Source organism: Diabrotica undecimpunctata, chromosome 1, assembly GCF_040954645.1.
Source record: "Diabrotica undecimpunctata isolate CICGRU chromosome 1, icDiaUnde3, whole genome shotgun sequence".
In the NCBI taxonomy this organism is placed as follows: Eukaryota; Metazoa; Arthropoda; class Insecta; order Coleoptera; family Chrysomelidae; genus Diabrotica; species Diabrotica undecimpunctata.
The window spans coordinates 48,283,141-48,309,410 of NC_092803.1; the positions used below are offsets into that span (position 1 = coordinate 48,283,141).

Consider the following 26,270-nt stretch of genomic DNA (forward strand, 5'->3'; position numbering starts at 1 on the left):
AACTACAAGTCCAGTTAAATAATTTGAAAAAAAAAGTTAAATCAACTGAATCTAAAATATAAAATCTTTAATAAAAAAGTATTTGGATCTTTGAAAAAAATGTGAATAAATTAAAATTTAATTATTTGCAATTTAAAACTATCATTAAAACTCTATTCATAATTTCCACAGAAAACTTTAATTGCACCTCAACGACAAATTCCGCTTTACCCGTATTCGTATCACTCAAACTCGCTTCTCGGTTTCTAATAACAATTAGAAAAAAAAGCAACTTAAGTACCTAGAAAAGCATTCTGTAGGCAATATACGTTTTTCATTGGCCTTTTATAAGGTAATAAAAGTTTAATACCGCAACAAGTAAAGAGACTTTAGACGCTATCACTTAAAAGGCCCCGCAGGTGGCTTATGGAAAATTGATGAGATGAATTTTTGATAACGTCACATTGTACTTTTCAGCTACATGTGACATATGACGGTGCCGACTTACGGAAAATTATTCATTGTGTAGGTCGCAGAATAAAGCGGCGTTTAGAAGCCAAATGTTTGCTTGAGTTTTCTGTTATTGTATTAAATTTTATGGAGAAGTTTCAATTACATTTCCTTCCTTGGAAATAAATACTCAAATCGTAATTAGATAAAACGAATGTAGCAATTTAAAATATAAAGCATAACAATTTTTATTCACTTATTATTATTACTCAGAGTACTAAGCTGCTAGCTGATATAAAAGAAGAACAAAGGAAAGGCATATTACTTTTGTATTTAACACGAGTGGATTTTCTAACTTCTTCTAACTAACTAACAAGAAGTACAATTTAGTTTATCCTATCCTGCCAATCGTTTTCTTCCAGGTCTCTTTCCCTTATTCGATTTTTTAGATTCCTTTTTTCTATATTATTTTTGCTCGTCCGCGTTTTCTTCTTTTTGCAGGATGATATTTTAACGCTCTGCTTGGCTATCAATTGTGATTCACTCTTTTCACGTGTCTATACCATATAAAGTATGGGTTATTAGTATATTGGCGATCTTTTTTGTTAATCTCATCTATTTTCTAACGACTTTATTTCTTCTATGTTTCAGCTTTGATATTCTTCCCGCTATAGGGGTATTTAAACGATTTAGGCGGTCAAAAGTCGATTTTTCAAAACAAGTACTTCTACATGAAAATAACTACATGAGGTTCATGCCACTTGCAGGAATAATACCCTTCCTCTCCCGACACCCTCCGCGCCCGTCAAATTACACTACTGTCAGTTAAAATTTGATCTTGTCACCTTTTGCACGTGTATCTATGGTCGGTTCTCTTATAAACGTTATTTACAAAGTGATATTTTATTAAGTTTGTATGTGGTAAAAAATATCATGGAAACTCAAACAAGAGGTTAGTAATTTATAAAATGTATTAAAATTTCTTTCTTCGTGAGGTAAATTTTCCGAAAATATTTTTTATTTATTTTTGGCTTTAAACGAAATGTTTAATTGTTTTAAATTCTGGGAATATATCTGGGATGAGAATTATAACTAGAAAATGGTTTATTTAAAAAGTATTACTTAAAAAATCAGATTTTGTCTAACCAAGACTACACTAATGACAAAATAGTAATATTGGAAGCAAAATTTGCGCATTTCTAGTCAGAAATAAAGAAAAGATGGACTTACGCTCATAACAAAGAAGATATGTTTCTTAAATACAATCATTCTTTGCTCGAAGGCACCTTTGCAATTCCCTTTACAGATAGTCTGACAAATCGGCCAGGCCGATCGCATAAAACTTTTGCAGATCTCAGTGAAAGAAGTAAACGAAGAAGAATTGAAGATCTTCGCTGCAACTTTGACGAAGAGATTATAGTACATGCTGCCCAAGTGGAGTTGCAAAAAACAGGAAAGAGAGATGCGTCCAATGTACTCACAGAAATCATAAGTTCGACAACTCGTGTATCAAAGTATAAAACGGCATTTAATCGCACAAAGTGTTTCAGAGATAAAATTAGCCCTTTTTCTATGAAGAAAGCAAGCCAAATGTTTATAGATGCAGACCTAACTCGCACACAGTACGATATTATATAGAAGCGTTCGAAATGTGGTGTTACAGAAGAATATTAAAAATTCAGTGGGTTCAAAGGATTACCAATGCTGAGGTACTACGATGTCTAAATAAGGAGTTAGAAATTATGAACAGCATAAAAAGAAGAAAACTAGAGTATTTGGGTCACATAACCAGAGGAGAAAAATATGAGCTGCTGAGAATTATTATGCAAGGAAGGATCCAAGGAAGAAGAAGCATAGGAAGAAGACGCATCTCCTGGCTTAAGAACCTTAGAGAATGGTTTAACTGTAGTTCACTTCAACTTTTCAGAGCAGCAGCCAACAAAGTGACCATAGCCGTTATGATATCCAACCTCCGATAGGAGATGGAACTTTAAGAAGAAGAACGATATTATAAGAAGCACGAACTAAAACTTCTTTCCCTGTTACAGTCTTTTAAAAAAAGAAAAAAAGAAATGCTATCCGCCATTGCTATACCATGCAAGGTATGAAGTTTTCATGGTAATAGCACTAGTGCGGAAGCTAAATTGCAGCCTTTGATCGACCTTACCGTTAGGCAGTTATCGGAGTACCTGGAAGAGGTATTACTAATATTGACGGATCAAGAACGCAAACTCCTAAAATTAATCTGCAAAAGGGGTAGTGATGAGTCTCAGCAATCGCAGTAAAAACAAAAGTTTGATAGTGATGCGTACAGTGATACGAACATCTTTCAAAGCTGCTTTGTTCCTTTAAAATTAGTATGTGGACAAAAACATGAAAAAACTGTATGGGAAAACCCCATGCCCTCGTCTCCTAGGTTTTGTCGGTCAATAAGGTTTAGGTTCGTTAAAGAGACCAATGATATTATGCAAGAAGAAATCGATCATGTCAATACTTCTATGAACTCTCTCGTTGCAAATGATTTTGATTTATGTGGCCAACAATTTAGAGTCAAACATAAATTGATGAGAATGGTGAACGGAAAGGTTTGCAATGCTGCCACAGGAACTACGTCGACAAGTCGATGTTACATTTGCGGTGCAACTTCAAAAGACTTCAACAATTTAGATATAGCAAAGTATGTTGATCATGTGGCAATTTAATTTAGACTCTCTGTATTGCATGCCAGAATACGACTATTTGAAAGGAGCAAGGAAAACAGAAGCTGAAACACAATTGAAAAAAAAGAAAGAAAACAAGAAAGCCAGGAAAGGTTCCGTAAAGAAAGTAAATTGCTTGTGGACATGCCAAAGGCGAATTTCGGTAACACAATTGACGGAAACACAAGTCGAAGATTTTTTGAGGATCCCAAAATTGCATCAGAAATTACGAGTATTAGTTACAAATTAATATACAGGTTAAAAGTAATTTTGGCGACTATTTCAAACGGCCCCAAAATTGATCATGAACAATACGACATTTACGCAAAAGAAACTGCTCGTTTATATATTATTATCTACCTATCGCATCCCATGATGCCTTTATTGCACAACATATTTGTGCATGGTACAATCGTCATCAAAAATGCATTATTGCCAATTGCTTCGCCACACTACCAAGCTTGGCGCTAGTCTACAGTACCGCTTACCGTACCACTTTTTTATTTTACTTTCGTCTACTGCAATTTTTGTCTACTGTTGCATTTTCTTACAAGCTTACCTTCTACTGTCCAACTGATAATGAGGTCGACGCATTACGAGAAGTCGTGGAAGAATGTGGATGAAGACTCTCCGCACCCATGGTGCCATCACGTGTGTCTGTGGTGAACGAAAATGGACGTTCAGAACTACTACTGTTACGCATATACTGCAAAAGAAAAATAAGATATATATTATTTCGCTACAAATACAAGTAGTTTCAATTTTTATTTTTATTTATTTAAAATCACTCATGGTTCTGTTTTAGCACCTCATATTTTTAGAATCATCTATTAGATTTTTTAATTTAACTACCTGAATTTTCCTCTTAATGTCTTTTATATTTACTGGTTTTATTATACTCCGTAAAACATTTTGTTTCTCGTTTCCAGAGAATATTCTTCTTACTACTGTATATATTATATACACTTGTTGGTAAGTATAAATCCCGATGCACGTCATCCGCGTCATAGTAAGTGACGTCACATGATACCAATACGTCGTAGATCTGTTTCTTCTTAGAATCTTTTAGCCAAGTATACTAGAATTACAGTATATTTAAAGAAATATAAATATATAAATATTATACCATATGTATATAAATATATATATATATATATATATATATATATATATATATATATATATATATATATATATATATATATATATATTATACCATACGACAGGTATGCGACAGATAATAAAGCGTGTCAACGTAAGTACGTGTTGTCACTTGATTTGTGTAGATCGTAATTGCTGTGTTTTTTAGCAGTAAAAAATATTTTGTAAATTATTTTTTACGAATTGTTTTAAAGTTTAGTAAAGTGCTAATAAAAAAATCGAAAACGCAATCTAGTAGGGGAAAACGCATTGCTAACCTTGCAATGACCAACGAAAATTCCAAAACGAGTATCAAGGTAGGAGGTTGGTAAACTTAGTTTCAAAATAGTTTGTATTTGTATTTATAGGTAGAAGAAACAATATTAAACAGTACACCGTCGTCTTCGAAAAATCCTGTTTTACAAAATGATGACCATGGTCGTTCCTCGTTAACGAATTGAAGAGCAGCCACAGCAATATGGAATATACCAAGTACAAGTAATTCGTCTTGTGCTTCATACAGTAGTAAACAAATAAGTATTACAGTCCAAAATAAAATAGTAATACTATCGGATATCAAAATACAGAATAGTTTTGATACGAAGATAAAAAGTGCTGATAAGGTAAAGGTAGTGTACCTGTAATCATGTTCTTTTGTGATTATTGTTCTATATTGAAGGTACCATTGAACCAACTAACAACATTTATAGAAGCTGATCAAGTAAACAATGTACAAGAGTATCAACTTGATGACAACAGTGACAAAGACAAAGATTTTAATCCACTGACTGAAGAGGAAGACGCCGATTCTACAGATGATAACGGTAGTTATATGATTCTTTATGAAATGAAAGATTCTTACCTTGATTTTTTTGTAGAAGTGCAAGAGACAGGCAGGAGAAGAAGTCGATGGAGTAAAGGAGATAAGTCTCAGTGGAAGCGTCATTTAATAAAAAAACGTAGGAACCTGGATAAATTGTATGTAACAAAAGAAAGAGAATTTCCACCAAAAACTCCGAAACGTATAAACTGTTCTCGTTGCAGATTTCACTGCACAGACAATTTTAGTGAAGAAGAAAAGGTGCAAATACTAGGAACTTGAATCGTACAGTCGAAAAAAAGATTTCATTTTACAAAATGTAAAATTACATGCACCCAGAAGACAATGGACTTGAAAAGAATGTGTGAAATCACGAACGATAAGCTAAGGGTTTTATTTTTTTTAAATACTGTCCAAATTAGTCAAAATTCATATGAATCAGGACATATATGCTTGCTTCATAGATTGTAAAAAAGCTTTTGACAGAATTCAACATGAAAAGCTTTTAAGTATTCTTAAACCAAAAACATAGATAGTAGAGATCTACAAATTATATCGAATCTGTATCAAAATCAGAAAGCAAGAATAAAAGAGTCGAAGGAGAACTGACAGAGGAAGTAAGTATACTAGGAGTTCGACAAGGGTGCATACTTTTACCACTCTTATTCAACGTCTACAGTGAAGTGATATTTCAAGAAGCTTTATTGGATATTGTGGAAGGTATTTTGGTCAACGGAAATAGCATTAATAATATTATATATGCGGACGATACGGTCATATTTGCAAGTGACATGGAAGATCTATAGTACATAATACAACATGTATACAATGCATGTGAAAGGTACGGACTGTAAATGAATCTCAAGAAAACAAAATCAATGATATTCTCAAAAAAACCACAAAATGTAGATAACCTGATTATCAATAATACAACGATCGAAAGAGTAACAACATATAAATATTTAGGAACGTGGCTAACCGAAGATGGAAATCAAACAAAAGAAATCAGATCTAGAATAGAAATGGCAAGAAACACGTTCATAAAATTGCAGAACTTACTTTGCAACCGTAACCTTAATCTAGAGATCCGCACAAAAATACTACGTTGTTACGTTTTTTCTACTTTACTATACGGCACGGAAGCGTGGACAATAAAACAGTCTGAAGTCAAACAATTAAACTCCTTTGAGATGTGGTGCTACAGGAGAATCCACATAATATTGTGGACTGAAAAAGTAACTAATATATAGGTGTTACAAACAATGAAAAAATAATGTGAAGTCATAAAAACTGTTAAAATTAGAAAGATTCAATATTTGGATCATATAATGAGGGCCGAGAAGTACGTATTACTTAAGTTAATTATGCAAGGAAAGATACAAGGGAAGAGAAAACCAGGACGACGCAAAATATCCTGGCTAAGAAATTTGAGAGAGTGGTTCGGTTGCAGCTCATTAGAATTATTCAGAAGCGCGGCCAATAAAATTAAAATAGCGATGATGATTTCCAACCTCCGATAGGAAAAGGAACCTGAAGAAGAAGAAGACCTAATTTTTTTCCAAACCTAACAAAATTGTACAAAATACTACCCATTTATAACACTAATATATTTTACAAATATTAAGAAAGTACGTGAACTATGTAAGATATAGTTTACTTATTGTTTCAAATAGTTGTTAAAATTAATGTAAATAAAAATATAATGTACAATAATCTTAATCTCGAGAAAGTTTGCTTCCTGTATCCCGACCTATAAAATCTCCGACCCACAAAGTCAGTATTCGATATAATGGTTCGTTCGTGTTCCGCATTGCTAAACAGATTTTAGCGTGATATCCACGGCATCGGTGGCGTTTAATGTGAGATTATCGCACGTACTTTTTTCCCAAGCAAATTGTTGTTAAATAACTATTTGAGGCGATCGACTGGCACATATTACAACCCATCAGCTTATCGATGTGACTAATTTCGTTGCGACTACGTTTTAGCAGCTAAAGAGGCTTTAAATAGGGTTCGTGTTAAAGCTCAATGAAAGTCGTTACTTTTTATCGAATTTGTCATTAGAAGCGCAAAGTAAAGCTAATCTCTGTTAGTGAAAAACGGACAAGGGGTGAGTGATTTTAGAGCTGAGAAGTTAAACCCTTTGCCACAGAAAAATGTTAAAATATTTCGACAACCATTAGGATTGAGCAACTGACTAGATTTATTTATCATTTCTTCACACGATACTATACCGAAAAGAATTTTAATCTAAAATATCCTCAAGGCTAGTATACAATTCTCAACGGAAACTCACTGGCACCCCAATGGGTATTTTTAATATATATTCCTCGCTTACCAAAAACTGATCAGTTGATCAAGCGTACAGCGTTAGGATACAGGGAGAAAATTCTCGATCCTTTGAGGTAAAGGATGGACTCAGACAAGGAGATGTCCTGGCTTGACTCCTATTTAACATTGCCTTGGAAAGGGCAGTCCGAAACACATGAATTAGAGACGGTGGTACATTGACATAATAGGGCGTAACAAGCGAGATGTTGACCAATATTTCCTAGAATTGGAAACGGCGTCGAAACAACTCGGTCTAGTCATCAACGAAGACAAAACCAAGTATATGTTGGTTACTGAGGATCCTATAGCAAATGCTATATGCCAGCATTTGGAAGTCATACCTTTGAACGTGTTGATAGCTTCACATACTTTGGCTCGCTAGCGACTACTACCAATAAAACAAGCGAAGAAATTAAAAGACGAATAAACCTTACAAATAGATTAAACAATTCCACCCAACAAATATCCAAAGAAAAACTAAAATTATCATATATAAAATACTGCTGAGGCCGGTCCTCACATACGGGGCGGAAACATGGACTCTAACGCATAAGGATGAAATACTTCTGGGAATATTCGAGCGTAAGATACTCCGCAAAATATTTGGAGCCATAAAAGATCAAGGGCAGTGGCGCAAAAGATTTAATTTGGAATTATAATAACTCTTTAATGAACCAGATGTCGTAAAGTTTATTAAAACACAGCGACTTAGATGAGCCGGACATATAATACGAATGCCTAACAACATGATCACTAAAAAGCTAGCTAACGATAGGAACACCTATAGGAAGAAGAAGCAGAGGCCTACCGCGAATTAGGTGGTTAGATGGAGTTGAGACCAACTTAAGGATACCAGAGATCAGAGCCAGAAACCAAACAGAATGGCGACTAACCTTAGAGCAGGTCAGGATCCACATAGGATTCTCGAGCCAAAGATGATGATGATGATGACAAACGGGATGATTTTCTACATTCATTGACTGATGATGTATATTCCTTTCTTGAACATTCTATCAATGAAACACTACCACAAACTCTAAGAAAGCTAATATTTTGTTGTGACTCGTGTATCGACCAACACAACAATTACACTGTTTTGCGTTGCCTTTTCCACTTCATCACAGAGAAAAAAGGAGACTGGATTGTGCCAAAGTTTTTTTCCTATCCACGGTCATAACTACCTGGAGTATGATAGTGAAAAGATAATTATTAATCAAAAATCATTCGTAGAAGTGCTTTAAGGATGGAAGGATGTGATTAGTTAGTGTAGATAGAAACCTTCTCCATTCACATTTCCAGTAAGACGGAATACTTCAAACTTTTGGACAAATTACTTATCACCGATATACAAACCGACAAGTCTATTTCTCACAAAGCCGATTTGAAAATCTCTGATGCACCACAGTATATCAACATTAGCTCTTCATGTTATAAGCATAACGTGAAGTGAATGCAACCAAAGAGAGGCAAAAATAAACCCCCCACTAAAACATCAGTTTCCTAATCGCTACGATGGCTTCCATCCTATTAATTTAGCCAAGTATAGTAGCCTGCAGCACCAGTACTTCTTCAGCACCTGATTAAATTCTTGCAAACTTGCAAATACAACAGAAACAAAATGCAAATAGTACAGAACCATAGAATCAGAGGGGCTCTAAATATACCTAAGTACGTTCCATGGTACGTATTTAGTGACTCAAAACAAAAGAGAATCCTGAGAACAATGGACGAAAAAGCACAGGTGATTTTCAACGATCTCAAGAACCATCAGAGTAGACTATTATGAGAGTTTACAGATTATGACGAAAATCAGAAGACAGTACATAGGCGGCCCAGACAGCAGCTAACTAGATATAGAGAAGACCCAGAAAAACAGCAGTTACACAGTAACACAAGGCCCAAAATATACCCTATCCTTCTTTTATAAATAAAAAATTAAATTTGAATGCAAAACAATTATGTTTATTACTTCACCAATGACGGTAAAAAAGCAAAATTTGAAAACTTATTACTCTTTAACGCATTTATCTGTTTTTGTCATTTATCTGTTATCATTTTGTCAATAAATATTTCCGAAATTTTATCCCAAACGGTATAACGGCAATAATTAAAATACTATAAATTTAGATATTCATAAAAATACCTCCTCAGTATATTATACCATACCAATATCAGAATATCTTTTAGACGATATTACGGGGATTAAACATTAATGTCACAAATATTTCGATACTTCAACATGGATGTTTTTTGTCATAATCATCGATGTTGCTGTAATATTGATGTGGTTTTGAGATCCCTATCCCTAAGTAAAAAGGTTATTGCGGAAACGGGGACGTATTTAAGGCCAAAGGCAAATCCTTCCGCAGAAGAGGGCATTCCATTATTAGAGAAGCATTACAATCAGTGTATCAACGTGACAGGAGACTATATTGATGACTAAGAGAATGTCTCTTTCTATTAAAAAAATAGATTTGTCGTTTTCTAATAATTAATAGTCATTACTATTTAAATGGGAACAAGTCACAATTAAATGTTTAAGAGCGTAGGCGCAAAATTTCGGTCCAATGCTTTTTAAATGCATTAATTTTTTTCGAATCTTGAGAAAACTAACAAATATTTTTGAAAAATTTAAATGCCGAATGAAAGAATACGTTATTACTGAGGGCCGAAAGTCCCTGAAAACTTCTATAATGTTTATTTTGATAAGTTACAGGGGTGAAAAAAAAAAGAGAAAATTTAGTGTGATTTTTAATTTCAAATATCTCATTCAAAAGAAACTTTTTGTTTATTCTAAGGGACTTTCGGCCCTCGGTAATAATGTAATCTTTCATTCTGCGTTTAAATTTTTCAAAAATATTTGTTAGTTTTCTCAGGATTCGAAAAAAATGAATGCATTTAAAAAGCATTGGTCCGAAATTTTGCACCTACGCTCTTAAGTACGTTTATTGACGTTTCAATTTACAGCTCGGAATCGTTCTCAAAATACAAACATTAGTAAATTAAACAAATTTTGTTTTGTATAAAAAAAAATGTTTAATTTACTAATGTTTGTATTTTGAGAACGATTTCCGAGGTGGAAATTGAAACGTCAATAAACGTACTTTAACCTTTAATTGTGGCTTATTCTTATTTAAATAGTAATTACTTAAACATGCCACAAGAAAATAGCTTTACAACAATATTAATTATTAGTGGTGGACCTTCAATTCCCACTGCGAGATTTATATTATTTGAAGGATTTGTTACTTGTTGAGACAATATAATGATTCATTATCCATGAGTGATTTTAATTTTCGAGGTCCAATAAAAAGAATATAGCTAAAAGTCTACACTATACACTTGTAAATTATAAAGAGAAAGGGAAACACATACTTAACTGAGAACTTACTGAATATTGTTTGAGGAGAATAAAGGTAAATTGCCCATATTTTTATTGATTTATATTAAGTGACAGGAAAAAAGAACACCCAGTAATACTAAATTTATCATAGGTACTTTCTGGGAACATGTTTGTTTAAGTTACGCAAAAAACGATTAGTTTACTACATAGTCTACATTTTTACATAGTTTACTACATATGATATAGAAACTATATCGGTACCCCTCTATTTATTAAATAGTTACAATAAAACCGATGATAACCCGTCACCAGTTTACCACAACAGTTTGATCTATGTTTTCTAAAACACTAAATAATAATCCTTTTATCGGCATGTAAGTAGTATTTATTGGTTATTTATTTATTTAATTTCAGTTTACTAGATTGTTTTTGTCACTTAATTTTACTTTGTTTAATCAATTTTTAAGTCATATTTAATAATCATCGACATATAATATTGGCATAATTGCTGTGTTTTCTTTACCAGACAGCACCCTAATACGGGTTTTATAATTTCAACATTTAGTTTACCAAGTACCTTAAGACCTAAAAATGCATAGTAAATTATGGTATGCGAAACTGATCGTTGGTGATAGAATAAATTTATTGTGAGTAAGTCTTATTCTTATTTCTTTTTACCTATTTACCTATTTGAAATGAACTCACACAGACAACATATTCAAGATATTCAGATACGTTCAAAACAAAAGAGAGATTAGACCGCTATCACCAACATATTTTAAATATATAATATGGAAAGTACTAGACGAATGGGATGAAGGAATAACTATAGGAGGCAGAAAAATTAGTAACCTGCGATACGCAGATGACACACTTATACTAGCAGCGAATGTGATAGAAATGATAATAATCTCCCGAACATACATAAAGTGACGAATTTCGAAGTGGTAGAGAGATTTGTATACTTGGGCTCTCTAATACAACAATGGCGATTGCTCCGCAGAAATCAAGCGTAGACTAGCAACAGCCCAAAGCAACAGCTGAATTGATTAAAATATGAAAAGACCGAACAAGGACTACTAAGCTCAAGTTGGGTAATGCCCTTTACTACATACACAACTGAAACGTGTATTCTCAAAAAAATTGATAGGAGTAAGATCAAAGCATTCTAAATGTGGGTCTATAGAAGAAATCTACGCGTGTCCTGGACAGAACATAGAACCAACTTGTCAATTCTGGACAATGCTCTTATTTTCCGATTACTACATATGCAACTGAAACATATATTCTCAAAAAAATTAACATGAGTAAGATTGAAGCATTCTAAACGTGAGTCTATAGAAGAAATCTATGCGTGTCCTGGACAGAACATAGAACCAACCTACCAACTCTGGAAGAGCTTTATTTAAAATACAGATTATTAAAAAAAGTAAACCTAGCATACCTAATTTACTTCGGCCACATAGCTAGAAGAACAGGAACCATGTAGAAGGTAGAAGGAAATGAAGAAGGCTAAAGACCAAGAGGGGGTAGACCAAATCCAGTGTCTGGTGGGAAAATATCTACATGAAACCGTTCATACGAATCGCAGCCGATGGAGACAGCAAGCTAATAATATTTAGAGTGTCACCACCCCCTGATACGGGCTCTTGAAATCATGAGGACGAGGTCAATAATTTTTAATACATTTTGTTTTATATTTCATAGCTACTTTATATACCTCCTCGTATCTTTTTTTTTGACTGTTTTGATTATATCAACTTTTCTGTAGATCTTAGAATATATTTTATGGCTGTTTTGTGTTAAATGAAAAGTGTATTATGTAGTTCTACTATTGCTACTATGTATTATATTCTAGTAGCTTTTTTTAGAAAACACCTGTAATATAAATAAAATATACCATAAATATAAGATAATTCCGTAAGGATAACGATAAAACTTGACTTACGTTAAAATATTTTCATCATAATTTTAAACACGAAATCTCATTTGAAGTATACGCCACCGTTATTACACAAATTTTCTCGTCAACATACTAGAAAATATCAATATCCGCGTCGTAAAACGTGTTAAATCTGCTATCACCGTTTTCGATCTCATATGTAATCTCCGTCGTTGAAAACGTTCATTTTGCTAGCTAATTTCTTTTAATAAAACGTCTACAGAGACCGACACGTTGGAAATATCAACGCTAATGATATTTTAATGCTTCAGTTTTTTGGTGGAGAGAAGTAGGAAAAAACGTGAAGAGAGTACTTTGATGTAGGGTAGTCGTCAGAAAAACGAAAAATAGCTAATGACAAAGTGTATTTATTCATCAAGAGAGGACAGGGTTTGATTTATATGTTTTTGGTATTGTTTTTTAATTTAGTTTAGTTAATTTAGTTTACACATCGAACACTGAAATAAAATCAATAATGTAGTAATTAGACTAATTTCAGGTGTCAATAAAAATTTTATTTTTTATTTTAGTCGTATTCTAAATATTTTTAAGTTTACTATCTATATACAAAAATTATGTTACCAATCTAATGTGCTTCTTTTTATCATTATGACATCTACACTCCTGATGGAGTAATTGTCGCCATCTTTGGGCTCATCCGATTTATTTGTCGGGTAGAATCCGTCCGTATTTACTTTTTGGTTTAAAATTGGTTATGTGACTTGGCTTTCTTCGTAATATTTCTAAATTCTTTACTCTTTTGGCATATGAATTTCTCTTCTCTAACTTCCATCTTCCTATGATCATCTATTATCTGGTTCTCCTATCTTGTTTTGGGTCTTACTAATGATCTATCTGTTACTAATCTACGGTTAGTGATTTTCTTGATAACTGCTTTTGTACCTCTCCTTTCTACATGTCCTATCCATGCTTGTGCCTTGATAAATCTGAAAAAGTCGTCTCGTTTCAAAAATTCTCTTATTTCGTGGTTCATTAATTTTCCAAATCCACCATGACATAAATTTAATGGGTCTCCTCTTCTTCGAACTAGTATTCTCTCTAGAATTTTTAATTTTTCTTCAACTTTCTGTAGCGAGAACTTACTTCCGCACCAAATGTGATTACTGGTCTAATTGTTACTCTGAAAATTTTCTGCTTAGTATTCTCAGTGAGTTTCTTATATTTTAAAACTGTTCTTCTGTGTATTTCCATTAAATTCTGTTTCCTGTCAGAATTCGTTCATTGATTACCATGCTTCTGTCATTAGTTCCATTAATTGAGACCTACTTAAAGTGTTCTACCTTTTCCAACTCATATTCTACAATTTTTATCTCTATCGTATTAACTGTATTTTTCCTGGAGCATATCTCTTGAATGCTTTCTTGCAAAACTTTGCAAAATTCTTCCCTTAATTTTTTTAGAGTTGCCTTTGTTAATCAATGCTATGCCATCAGCGTAAGCAACAAGTTGTTAGCACATCAGCAACGTCGATGTTATAATTCTACCTTTTGTTTGGGTAACTCTTATGCCCGAGTCACACTTGAGTCTTTGCAAGTAGTGTGCACGCTTCGGGTAAACTGCGTGCGCTTGGCTTGTTTGTTTCCCGTCAATACACATTGAGCATATAGTTTTCGTTGCAGCTCTTCACCTCGTTCAGTTTATCGTTTGGAATTTTGTCCGGATTGCTTCTTTTGCTTTAGGTTCCTTAGCACTACTAAAAATTCTTTGTGTGTTTCCACTTCATTTTTAACATTAAGTGTTGTTTCTTGTGTGCATTCGTTATTACTTTTTTTAGCCTTAAATAACTCCTTATAATGATTCTTCTATATTTTGGCATCAATCTTAACTGTTGGTTTTGTGATTTAATATATTTAAATTATCTTTAGTATTTATTACCAACTCTTGTATAAATTCATCGATAGATCTTTTTTTTTTATTTGTACAGCAATTTTCTAAGTCTCTCCTTCTTTTCCTATACTCTTCTTCTTCTCTATTTGTCTCCAGTCATTTCTTTTGGTCTACGTTTTTTCTCTAATTATTGTTTCGAAGTCTTTGTAGAACCAGTCTTTTTGCCTTTTGTATCTTTATATCCAATTATTTTTTTTGCTGCTATCAAAGAGTTGGCTTTTACTTATTGCCACGTTTTTTTATATTGTTAGGGTTTGAAACTTTTAAATTTGCTTTTCACTATTTAGAATACTTTTTGTGAATAATGTGTAATTCTAGTTTTCCTACATTCCAATTTCTTCTTTTAGTGTATTTCTTTTTGTCTTAAATTATTCTCATTTCTATATTTCCTATTACTAGAAAGTGGTTAAAACTGCACTCACACCTTGATACAACCTGACATCTTGGATTGTATTTCTCCACTTTTTTGAAATCAAAATATGATCTATTTAATTACGCTCCGTTGATCCTAGTATTATCTATGTTACCTTGTGCTCTTTTTATGTCTGAAGTGTATACTCATTATAAATGTTTTTGTTACTGCTGATAGGTTACATAACATTCTCCCGTAAGCATTTGTAATTATGTAGAGAGTTTTCTTGCGTTAAAATCTCCTAGTATAATTATTGTTGGTGTGTAAAGGGGGTAGTGAGGCGCAATACATGATGCCGTATCCTGTTGGCATCACTTAGCCTATCCTACTCAATTCCTATCTTCACCTCCAAGGCGGTACACGCCGGTAACCTGAGCAACCCCACTGGAGATTGGGTAACCAACCCCCAGTGGAATTCGTCCTCCGACGAATAGGGGGTTGGGCTGAAGGTTAACTACTTTCTCCTAGAAAAACTATGAGTTATGAACGTTCAAGGAAGAAAAGCCGGACTGATCAAACGACGACGACTGTGCGAGAAAAAGGAACACGATTTGAGGGTTGCGACATGGAATATTCGAACCTTATATAGATTGGGAGCTCTCCAAAATCTCCTAAGTGAACTAGACAGATACAAAATATACATAACTGCCATACAAGAAATGAGGTGGGTTGGAAACAATGTAATGAAAAAAAGAAGCCATACGATTTTCTACAGCTGCGATCCTAAAGATCACGTCTTGGGCACAGGATTCATAGTAAACAAGAGAGTAAAGCATACTATAAGAGATTTCAGAGCCATTAGTCCAAGAATGTGCATTTTAAGAGTTAAAGGTCGTTTCTTTAACTACAGTCTAATTAATGCGCATGCCCCGACAGAAGAAAAAGAAAAGGAAATTAAAGAAGAGTTTTATGATGAATTAGAGTCCGCATATCAGTTATGCCCAAAAAATGATATAAAAATAATCTATGGAGACCTAAACGCCAAAGTTGGAAAAGAACAGAAATTCCAACACACAATAGGTAGGCACAGTCCCATGAGCAATCAAATGACAATGGCAATAGGTTTTTAAACCTAGCAAAATTACTTAACATGGTGATTGCCAGCACGTACTTCGCTCGCAAAGATATACACAAAGGTACCTGGAAATCCCCGGATGGACTTACAGTAAATATGATAGATCATGTCATTGTAGACTCGAGACACCAATCGAATATAATAAACGTCCGCACCAGAAGAGGGGCAAATGCGGATTATGATCACTACCTGCTCGAAAGTAGGGTAAGGGCTAGAATTTCAAACATCAAAAAGGAAAGAGGCTCTAAACATGAACGATACAAGGTAGAAGGACTCAAAAAAACAAACAAAAATAAAGAGAAATAAAGAGTATAAAGAAAAGATAAACAGCAAAGTAGAAAACAGAATAACACATGAAAACCTAAATAAGGAGTGGGAGAAATGCAGAGGCATCATAAAAGAGGCAGCTAAAGAAGTACTAGGCATAGAAGGTAGAGAAAGAAGAACAAGAACGAATGACTGGTTTGACGAAGAATGTCAGATCATAACAGACAAAAAAAACAGAGCATGTTTACTGATGCAACAGGGGCACAGAACCCGACAAGCAGAGGAAGAATATAAACGACTACGCAAAGAAGAAAAGAAAACTCACCGAAGAAAAAAGAGAGAATATATGAACAAAGAACTTCAAGAACTACAAGAACTAAGTAAATCAACAGAGACAAGAAAATTTTATCAGAGACTAAACAAAAGCAGAAAAGACTTCAAACCGAGAACAACGATGTGTAGAGATAAGAAAGGTAATATATTGACAGAACAGCAAGAGATACTAAGTAGATGGACAGAACATTTTACGGAAAAGTTTGAAGGAGATCGGAAAGAGACGAACCTTGACATACCATTAGACCAAGCAGACAACAAAGAAAAGACTCCACCAACAATAGCCGAGATTAGAGCAGCAGTAGACAAATTAAAGAACAATAAAGCACCAGGATCGGATCAAATAGCATCGGAGTTACTGAAGGAAGGAGGAGACGCACTACAAAAAACAGTCCATGAATTGATAACAAAGATATGGTCGAATAAACAGCTACCAGCGGAGTGGAATAGCGGTATTATTGTACCATATTGTACCACACGCTGAAAAAATAGTTGGCAAATACCAAAGTGGCTTTTGTACACAGAAGTCAACAATAGACCAGATATTTGTTCTACGACAGATCCTCGAAAAAACAAGTGAATATAACATCGATACACATCATCTCTTCATAGACTTTGAAAGCGCATATGACAATATAAACCGAGAATTCTTAATAAAAGCAATGAAAGAATTTAATATACCAACACAACTAATAGAACTGATAAAAGAATCTCTAAAAGTAGAAAGTAGAATCCGGATAAAAAATGAATTAACGGAAACAATAGATGTGAAAAAGGGAATACGCCAGGGAGACGCTCTATCATGCATCTTGTTCAACATCGTACTCGAGAAAATACTGAGGGACACAACAGTCAATACACGAGGAACAATAATTAACAAAAGCGTACAAATATTAGCATTTGCAGATGATGTTGACATAATCGCAAGATCAAGAAGAGAAATGATAGAGGCATACAACCAAATAGAACGAGCTGCACAAAATAGGGGTCTTAAAATCAATCAGACCAAAACAAAATATATGCAGGTAAGTAAAAACGCAGAAATACGGCAGCCACAAAATATAACAATAGGAGAATACAACGTTAAGGGAGTAAAAAACTTTATATACTTGGAATCCCTAGTCACGTCTGATAATAACGTTGCGGAGGAAGTGAAGAGGGGAATATTTATTGCAAATAAATGTTACCATATCTTAATTAGGCAACTAAGATCAGATAACGTCGCAAGAAACACGAAATGCCAAATATATAAAACCCTAATAAGACCGGTACTCACATACGGCTCAGAAACCTGGACACTCACTAAAAGAGAGGAAACGTTGTTAGCCACCTTCGAAAGAAAAATCTTGCGACACATATATAAGGGCACAAAAGAAACTGGAATATGGCGAAAAAGATACAACTCTGAACTATACAAAATATACCAGGATCCGGATATTATAACATTCATTAAAATATTACGGCTGCGTTGGATAGGACATGTAGAAAGAATGGAAGAAGGCGAAATACCAAACAAAATATTCAAACCGATGCCAGTAGAAAAAAGAACAAGAGGAAGACCGAAGCTGAGATACTTAGAACAAATAGAAAATGATATAACAACCTTAAAAATAAAAAACTGGAGAAAAAAGCACGAAACAGATCAGAATGGAGAAGAATCCTGGAGTAGGCCAAGACCCAAAAAGGGTTGTCGAGCCAGTGATGATGATGATGATAATGATAGTTATTGTTATGTCATTTTTTGGTATATTTTCATATAGCTATTCGTAAAAATCGTTTTTGTCTCTCTTCCTGTTTCGCATTCTTAGACGGAGCATATATATTATTGAATGTTAAGTTAGATTGCTTGTTCTTTACTCTGACATAAGATAATCTTCCATATATTGCTTTAAAATATACCACCTTTTCCGCTATTGCCCCTATCGTCTTTTCCTAAAAAAGATATTCAAGACGTTGTCTGCTTATTCATATTTTTTTGCCACTTAAATTTCTTGTATTTGCAAGATACCGATATTGATATTTTTATGAGATATTGATATTGCAATATACCATAAAACAAGCCTCCCACTTTTAATGGCATTGTTTTAGACGTAGCCAAGGTTTTCTATAAAGTATTGCATGAAGATTTAGCCACCTTTGTAGATGGCACTGTTATCCTAGCGGTAGGTGATACCAGACAAGAAGCAGCAGAAAAATTACAGTTGTCAATAAATAAAATCTATAATTGGACTAAAAAATGGAGATTTAAACTAAATAAATCTAAATCAATTCACGTTAATAACCCACCAAATAACCCATAAAATCAAGTCCGCATTAGAGGAAAAGAAATATTGCCCAATGGTACCACTAAATATAAGTCAAGTTTTTGATAAGGTTTGGCATAAAGGACTTGTTTTATAAAATTAAACAAATATTACCACCATTCTTTCAAACACTTACATCATACTTGGAAAACCTACAGTTCAGAACAAAAGTAAATGGAGAACTATCCAAAATGCATCCCATTAAGGCGGGATTTTTACAATTAGAATTAATTTCATAATATATATAGTATCTACGTCTGACCTTCCAACTTCAAATAACGAAGACTAGCAGAAGACTAAAGCGACGTTGTGTAATAGACCAGTAACATGGACACGTGATTCTCTCAATAGAGGGTATCACATCACGCCAGAATCAAGGGACAGGACCTAAACTCATCACATTAACTTATAGAATACATTAGTTAATAAAAACTTTAATACTTCACTGGAAAGTCTATATTGAAAAGAAAGAGGAAGATCTAGTTATCCGTTACAAGAAAATGTATTGGATGACGGGAAAAATTCAGCATTGTCCATGCATAACAAGCAACTCTTAAACAAATATTAAGACCAGAATGCGTATGGTTGCCAACTCTGGGGCTGTGCCAATTAAAGTAATATCCAGATCATCCAGATATTTATAATAAAGTATTAAGGAACATCGTTGATGAACATCAGAAATGACTACCTCCACAAGAACCTTGAGATGGAAGATGTATATAAAGTTATCAAGAAGATGGCAGATAGTTACGAACAACGGCTACATGGTCATGTTAACATCGAGGGGATCCAGTTTCTCGATAATATTGGATTAGAAAGAAGATTCAAATAAAGAAAACCATTTGAGTAAGTGTAAAGTGTTAGCTAGTGTAAATGCAGATCATAGTGCTATATTGTAAGTTAGCTATAGTGTATAGTTATTAGATAAAATAAGAGGAAACCATAGGGTTAAGCTCTTAGAATTTAAGTATCAGTTATTAATTTAAGTCAAACAAAAATTGATAGTTGATCAACTGCATTTAACCACATTAATATCAATGAATTAAAAATCGCTAAAATTTAGTCAGAAGTCGTAGATATATTTTCTTAAAGACGATTATACTTCGTATAAATAAAATAAAATATCCTTTTTCAGGAAATGCTTGCGGCTTTCAACTCGAAACTTTCTTCGTTTAAAGGTCTTTTGTTGTCGAATATGTTAAAACTTACACAATATATTTTATAGTTACTGCGATGCACTTTATTCTCAGACTACAATCGTCTCGGGAGGCAAAAGAGTAAGATCTTTGTTATATGTAATAGTAAACATAAAAATACTGAATATGTGGCTAATTCTTTTTGTTTTTTAATACAATGAAAAATGGTAAAAGTATTCCGTAAATCAAAAATAACTTTATAAAGAATTAACAGATATAAAAAGTAGTTTTACCAACTTGATTAACGTTGAAATAACCAAGTTAATTTAAAATAAGAATATACAAAAATTATTATTACAATAAAGAAAGCAGTGGCGTAACTACAATTCAGGAGGCCGGGCGGAAGTAATCGAAGAGTAGTAGTGCTCTCCCCAGTATTACCTCCATCTAGGAACTACTTAAATACAACATGTTTGAACATGGTACAAACATTTTTTTTTCTTATTTTTATTTCTGAAAATTGTTTGATTACGTTGTCGAAGTTGATGTTGTTTGCTATTTCACGTTTAATCGAGAGCATTGTTAAATTATTTAGACGGGTCTGGCTCATCGTGGATCGTAAATAGCTTTTTATGAGTTTTAATTTAGAAAAGCTTCTTTCATCAGTAGCAATAGAGATACATACTGATCCAAACACATTTGGAACACATTTCATCAGGTCCATATCAAGAATAAACTGCGCCATCTTTAATGTAGTCCAATTTCTCTCCTCGTCATTTATTCTTGCAGCTTTTATATGTTGGCGAAATCTTTTGATTTCATTAACAATTTCTTGCTTATCAAATTCTCTGTCACAATCACTGAGTAAATACTCGACATAAACGATTATGAATTTTTCGAATACAGTCTCCATTCTTCTAGTTCTTCTCATTCTTTACAGATTCTAGTTTAAAGCTCCTGCTAGATGCTAGAATGTCTAACCATTCAAGCATACATTTTTTAGTTTCATCTTCGAGAAATAGTCTGGCATCTTTGGCTGTTTCTCCAGGTATTATCTTTTTTAAACGTCTCTTACTTTATTTTTCAAGACTTTAACACTCCGTCTGTAAATACCTCTCTGGACTGTTTATTTCTTGCAAAATATAACCCCATAAATAAAGAAATCCAAGAAATTTGAAGGCCCGTGTTATAATATTTTCCTTGGCGTCACACAATTTTTCTGTAACTTGAACTAATTCATCGAAATGTTATAGATTTAACAGCTTCTTGATTGGGACTCCACAGCTATGATGAGTTAGCAGAACCTATAAGTTCCGTTAAAATCCTCCATCTATGTGAAGAGGACGAGAAGAAATTATATACACTTTCTAAAGTTGCAAAGAACAAATTAAGAGAATGGTTTCCCCGAGGCACAAACATGATTTTGCCATTTTTTTCCTTGATCCTTGCTTGGTGAATTTCATTATCATAGCCTTGAATCCCGCACAATTGTAGATCCAATCCATCATTTACCAGTGCATTTATAATATCATTGCTTATTCAATATTTGAATAAGCTTTTTATGTGACTGCGACGTGTATTACAATGCGTATTAATATTTTATATAAAAAAATATAAAGTAATCATTAAAAGTATTTTATGTTATGCAACAGAGTGTAGTTTTACATGTTAAATTTTTTTTCGTTATTTCTTAATTTTTATTTTATAATTTTTATTCCAATTTGAAGACCCACATATCAGAGGTCCAGGGCGGACCGCCTCCCCTAGTGACGCTACTAAAAGAGAGAATATTAAAAAACCTAAGGTTTTTTATGATTTGTTTTGATTAATTATTTATTAATTTAATTAGTGCCGGGATAAGTAATCCACCATTTACTGGACAATGGCTTCGTGCGGATGACCTGGTAAGTGGAAGGGCACTCTGTTGTCCTAAGATTGAGAAATTGGTCTCGAAGGCGGAAGAACCAAAAAAGTGATCAACGGCATCAGCATGTGAAGGCAACGAGAAATCACCGCGTTAAAGGTCCCTGATGACATCTCTACTAAAGCTACTACGGCAAATACAACTAAAGTGGAAACAGTTACTAATCACGGAATACATAAGCCAAGATTAGGCAGGGGAGGTGATCCACCTCTAGATCACAGGACTTCCCAGGTCGTAATCCAGGGAAACCCCTTTGACAGAACTTTAAATTTTTTTTCTAAAAATTTCAGAGTTGAATATTAAAATATGTACCAGGAAGGTGAAGACAATGTATCAGTATTGAAAACTTCATAATACCATTCCAGAAATGACCAGACTTGAAATAGGTATAACGGGCACAAGTGAAATGAGATGGCTAAATAGTGGTGCTTGTATTGTTGACAACTATATGGTATAATACTCAGGAAATGATGACGGTCAACATATGTATGGAGTTGGAATTATCGTATCTCATGCATATCCTATCGTATAATATACCTGTTTCTGAAAGTTTAATAATAAAACTAAATTCTTCTCTGATCAAATTAAATGTTTTACAAGTGCAAAAGATTTAATATCCACCAGCGATAAACCAGAAGAAGAGGTATAGCAATTCTATGAGTTGTTGATAAATTCACTTAAACGAATTAAAACAAAAAGATATAATTTATCTATTATTATGGGTGACTTAAATGTGAAAATTGGTAAAAGAAAAAGCGGTGAATTCATTGGTGATTTTGGTCTAGGGAAGAGAAATGGAAGAAAGAAAGATTAAAACTGTTTGTAGAGTAAGAAGAATTTGCAATACTACATACGTTCTTCAAACTACTACCAACATGTTTATATACTTGGGAAACAATACGGAATAAAATGGATTACATAATGGTGAACAAGAGATTCCGCAATGGATGCCTATCAGTTAAAAGTTACTCCGGTGCTGACATATCGTCAGATCATGTTCGTGTTGCTGGTAAATTTAGATTTAGATTTAAGAAGGTTCCAAAAAAGAATAGTAACAAAAAATGTAATATGAGAAGACTAACAAATAAGGAAACAAAAAGAAAACAAGAATCCGATAATATCAAAATCAAACGTGGGGCCCGGTAGGGATGTATACTATCACTCCTGCTGTTCAACATATACGCTGAGAAAAACTTTCAAGAAATAGTAGAGTATGTTGAAGCTGGAATTTGAATAACCGAAGAATGTATCAATACCATCAGATACGCCGACGAGACAGTGGTATTCGCCGATAGTTATGAAGCCCTCTATAATAGCTCTATATAAGAAAGTAGAAGTCCTTCGGTAGAATTATAATAAACCACAAAAAAATAAAGTAAACTCTGTAAACAGATCTTTATAATTTTTCAATTACTACAGTTCATGACGTCCAATATTTGTTTCATAAAGTAGTTAATTTAAACTATAATAATTTATGGGAAGCGTTTAAAGAAGTAATCGCCAACCTTTATTAGAATACGGCACAATAAGAAGATAAAGCTTGCTATATTTTTACTTATTATATATTAATAATACATTAAATCTCCCGTAAATTATAAAACTTATTCTTATATAACAATGACAAATTTCTTAGTATTTAGGTACAATATACCATTCACAATTATGTGATAATGTGTAGGTGTCAATATTCTTTTAAACGAGATTTACAAAAACACTGCGACATTGCACAGTCATGTGTCGTACGGTTTCATCTTTCATATAAACATCGAGAGTTTTTAGTTTTGGGTGTATTTAAGTCACACCGTGCTGTAACAGATCTACCTTAAAAAGTTTCATTTTACATACAATTAGCCAACGTGCTGGCTCTGAAAATGACCTATAAATATTCATTGTTAAAAATTGTATACCTTTATCAATTTAAAACGTTCTTTGTCGTCTTCTGATTCTTCATCTCCATTCGTTCCTAATTAAGCACATGTTGTCCACAAGGTACCTCTCTCATTTTTAAATCATTAGTCTTTTTGCCTTTTGCCATGATTTTCCTCATTTTGTTTATTCATATCGTTTTCACTCATACTCATAACAAATATTGGGTAGTTTATTGTTTCATTAAACTTTCTCCTTATATGTCCGTATCATATAAGTTGTTTAGTTATTATAGCGTATATATTGCCGTATGTTAATTTCATTTTATTTAACAATAAAACACTGTTTTTAAAACTTTCACAAAATTAATTCTATCTTATTACTATAGCTGTTTCGGTAGAGTGCTCTTCTCAAGTCTCAAGTTTCTCGAATCAATCAATCATCCATTGCATTTTTTATACTTTCATTTTAATCATCTCCAATCAAAGATTTTGAATCAGCTTTGCTCCATTAGTCCATTTTTGTTGCTTTTTGTCACTGCTTCTCCTTTCTCTTTATCATCATTAGTAGCGCTACAACACTGGGTGGGTCTTCGCTAACTACAATTTTTCTCCAAGTTGATCGATTTTCCACGAATCTGAATCAAATCCACAATCCACAATCAAATGAAATGATTATTTTTTGAGATATGATTGGATGTTTTCTCTCCATTGTATACTGAGATGCCCAAGTGGTATTCTTCTGTGCTAACTTCCTTCCATACCAGTTTTACAAGTTTGACATCTTGGCGTCTATGCATGTGTCCGATATACCTTAAGCGATTTATTTTCCTAAACAATATCATTATATGAGCTTTCTTTATTCAGTATGTGTTCTTATTCTATACGGATTTGTAGCGATATTTTAATGAATAGGAGTTTATAATAACTCCTAATATTTTAGGAGTTAATGAATAGAATCACAGAAGAAAGTAAGAGATATGGACTTTCTCTAAATATTAAGAAAACAAAATGTATAATGATCTCCAAGAAGGAACAAAAATTTGGACGAATTAGTGTAAATGGTCAGAAAATAGAAAGAGTAAAAACATACACCTACCTTGGTATGAACGTCCATGAAAATTGGGACTACTTTCCGAGAAATCAAATGTACGATAAAGAAAGCAAAATATTCATTTAAAAAAACGGCTAAGCTATTCAAATATCATGATTTATCAATACCCTTAAAAACCAGGTTGCTACGATAATATATATATCTTTCTTATACTGTTGTACAGAGTGGAGTTGTGAACTCTTACAGACGCTACCTGCAAGAAAATTGAGGTTTTCGAAATTCGGCTATATCGTTGAATAGAAGATATCTTATAGCAACTACGTTACTAGTCAGGACGTTTTATTAAGAATACAAAAAAAAAGAGCGGTTAACCACAAGAAAAACAGCCAAAATCAAATAACTTGGTCACATCATGAGGAACAGCGAAATAAATGGGTTGCTGTAATTAATGTACAGAAAAAAGTAGAGGGAAAACGAGGACCAGGAAGGCGAAGGATTTCTTGGCTAAAAAATCTACGTACGTGGTTTAACATAACAACCACAAATCTTTTCAGAGCAGCAGTTTGCAAAACATAACTCCGCCGTTACCTGGTCCCAAGTCCAGGATGAGAAAGAAGGAGGGTTAAGCAAGGGACTAACTATTCCTTCTTGTAAAAAAACATAGTTATGAAAACGAAGGACATGCCTCGGATAAGGACGGATCTTTTAAAACGACAAAAGCGACGACAAAGGACAATGACTATAGGAACCTGGAACGTACTAAGCCTATATCGGCCTGGAGCCCTAACTCAGGTGGTCAAATAACTTGAATCCAGAAACATGGACATAATTGCTTTACAAGAGATTAGATGGACTGGAGAAGATACACTAAAAACTAATAAATCAGTAATATTTTTCAGCGGAAGCAAACGGGAACATCAATTCGGCACTGGTTTTATAGTAAGGAAAAGTCTTGTGGGGTCAGTCTTAACTTTCAAACCCGTTAATGAAAGACTCTGTTATATCAGACTCAAAGGACAACTACATAACTATTCCCTAGTTGCTGCCCATGCACCGACAGAGGAAAAAGAAGAGCATGTAAAAGATAACTTTTATGAGTAACTAGAGGAACTGATAAATAATCTACCCAAACAGGACATGCATATTATCTTAGAGGATTTCAATGCAAAGATTGGAAAGGAAGCAGCGTAGAAACCAACAATAGGTAACCATAGTCTTCACGATGTCAGTAACGATAATGGAACAAGGTTAATAGACTTTGCAGCGTCCCACAACCTACTAATAAAATC

General features: G+C 33.6%; 1 protein-coding gene across 2 annotated transcripts in view; it reads right to left on the bottom strand.

Moving 5' to 3' along the window:
- Positions 1–26,270, bottom strand: part of LOC140448963 (acetylcholine receptor subunit alpha-like) — a 1,000,791-nt gene that overhangs the window by 25,643 nt on the left and 948,878 nt on the right. For both annotated transcript variants that reach the window (XM_072542105.1, XM_072542107.1), the window contains exon 10: positions 3,688–3,834. In XM_072542105.1, the coding sequence (XP_072398206.1) occupies positions 3,688–3,834 (147 nt within the window). The remainder of the gene's footprint in view (positions 1–3,687; positions 3,835–26,270) is intronic.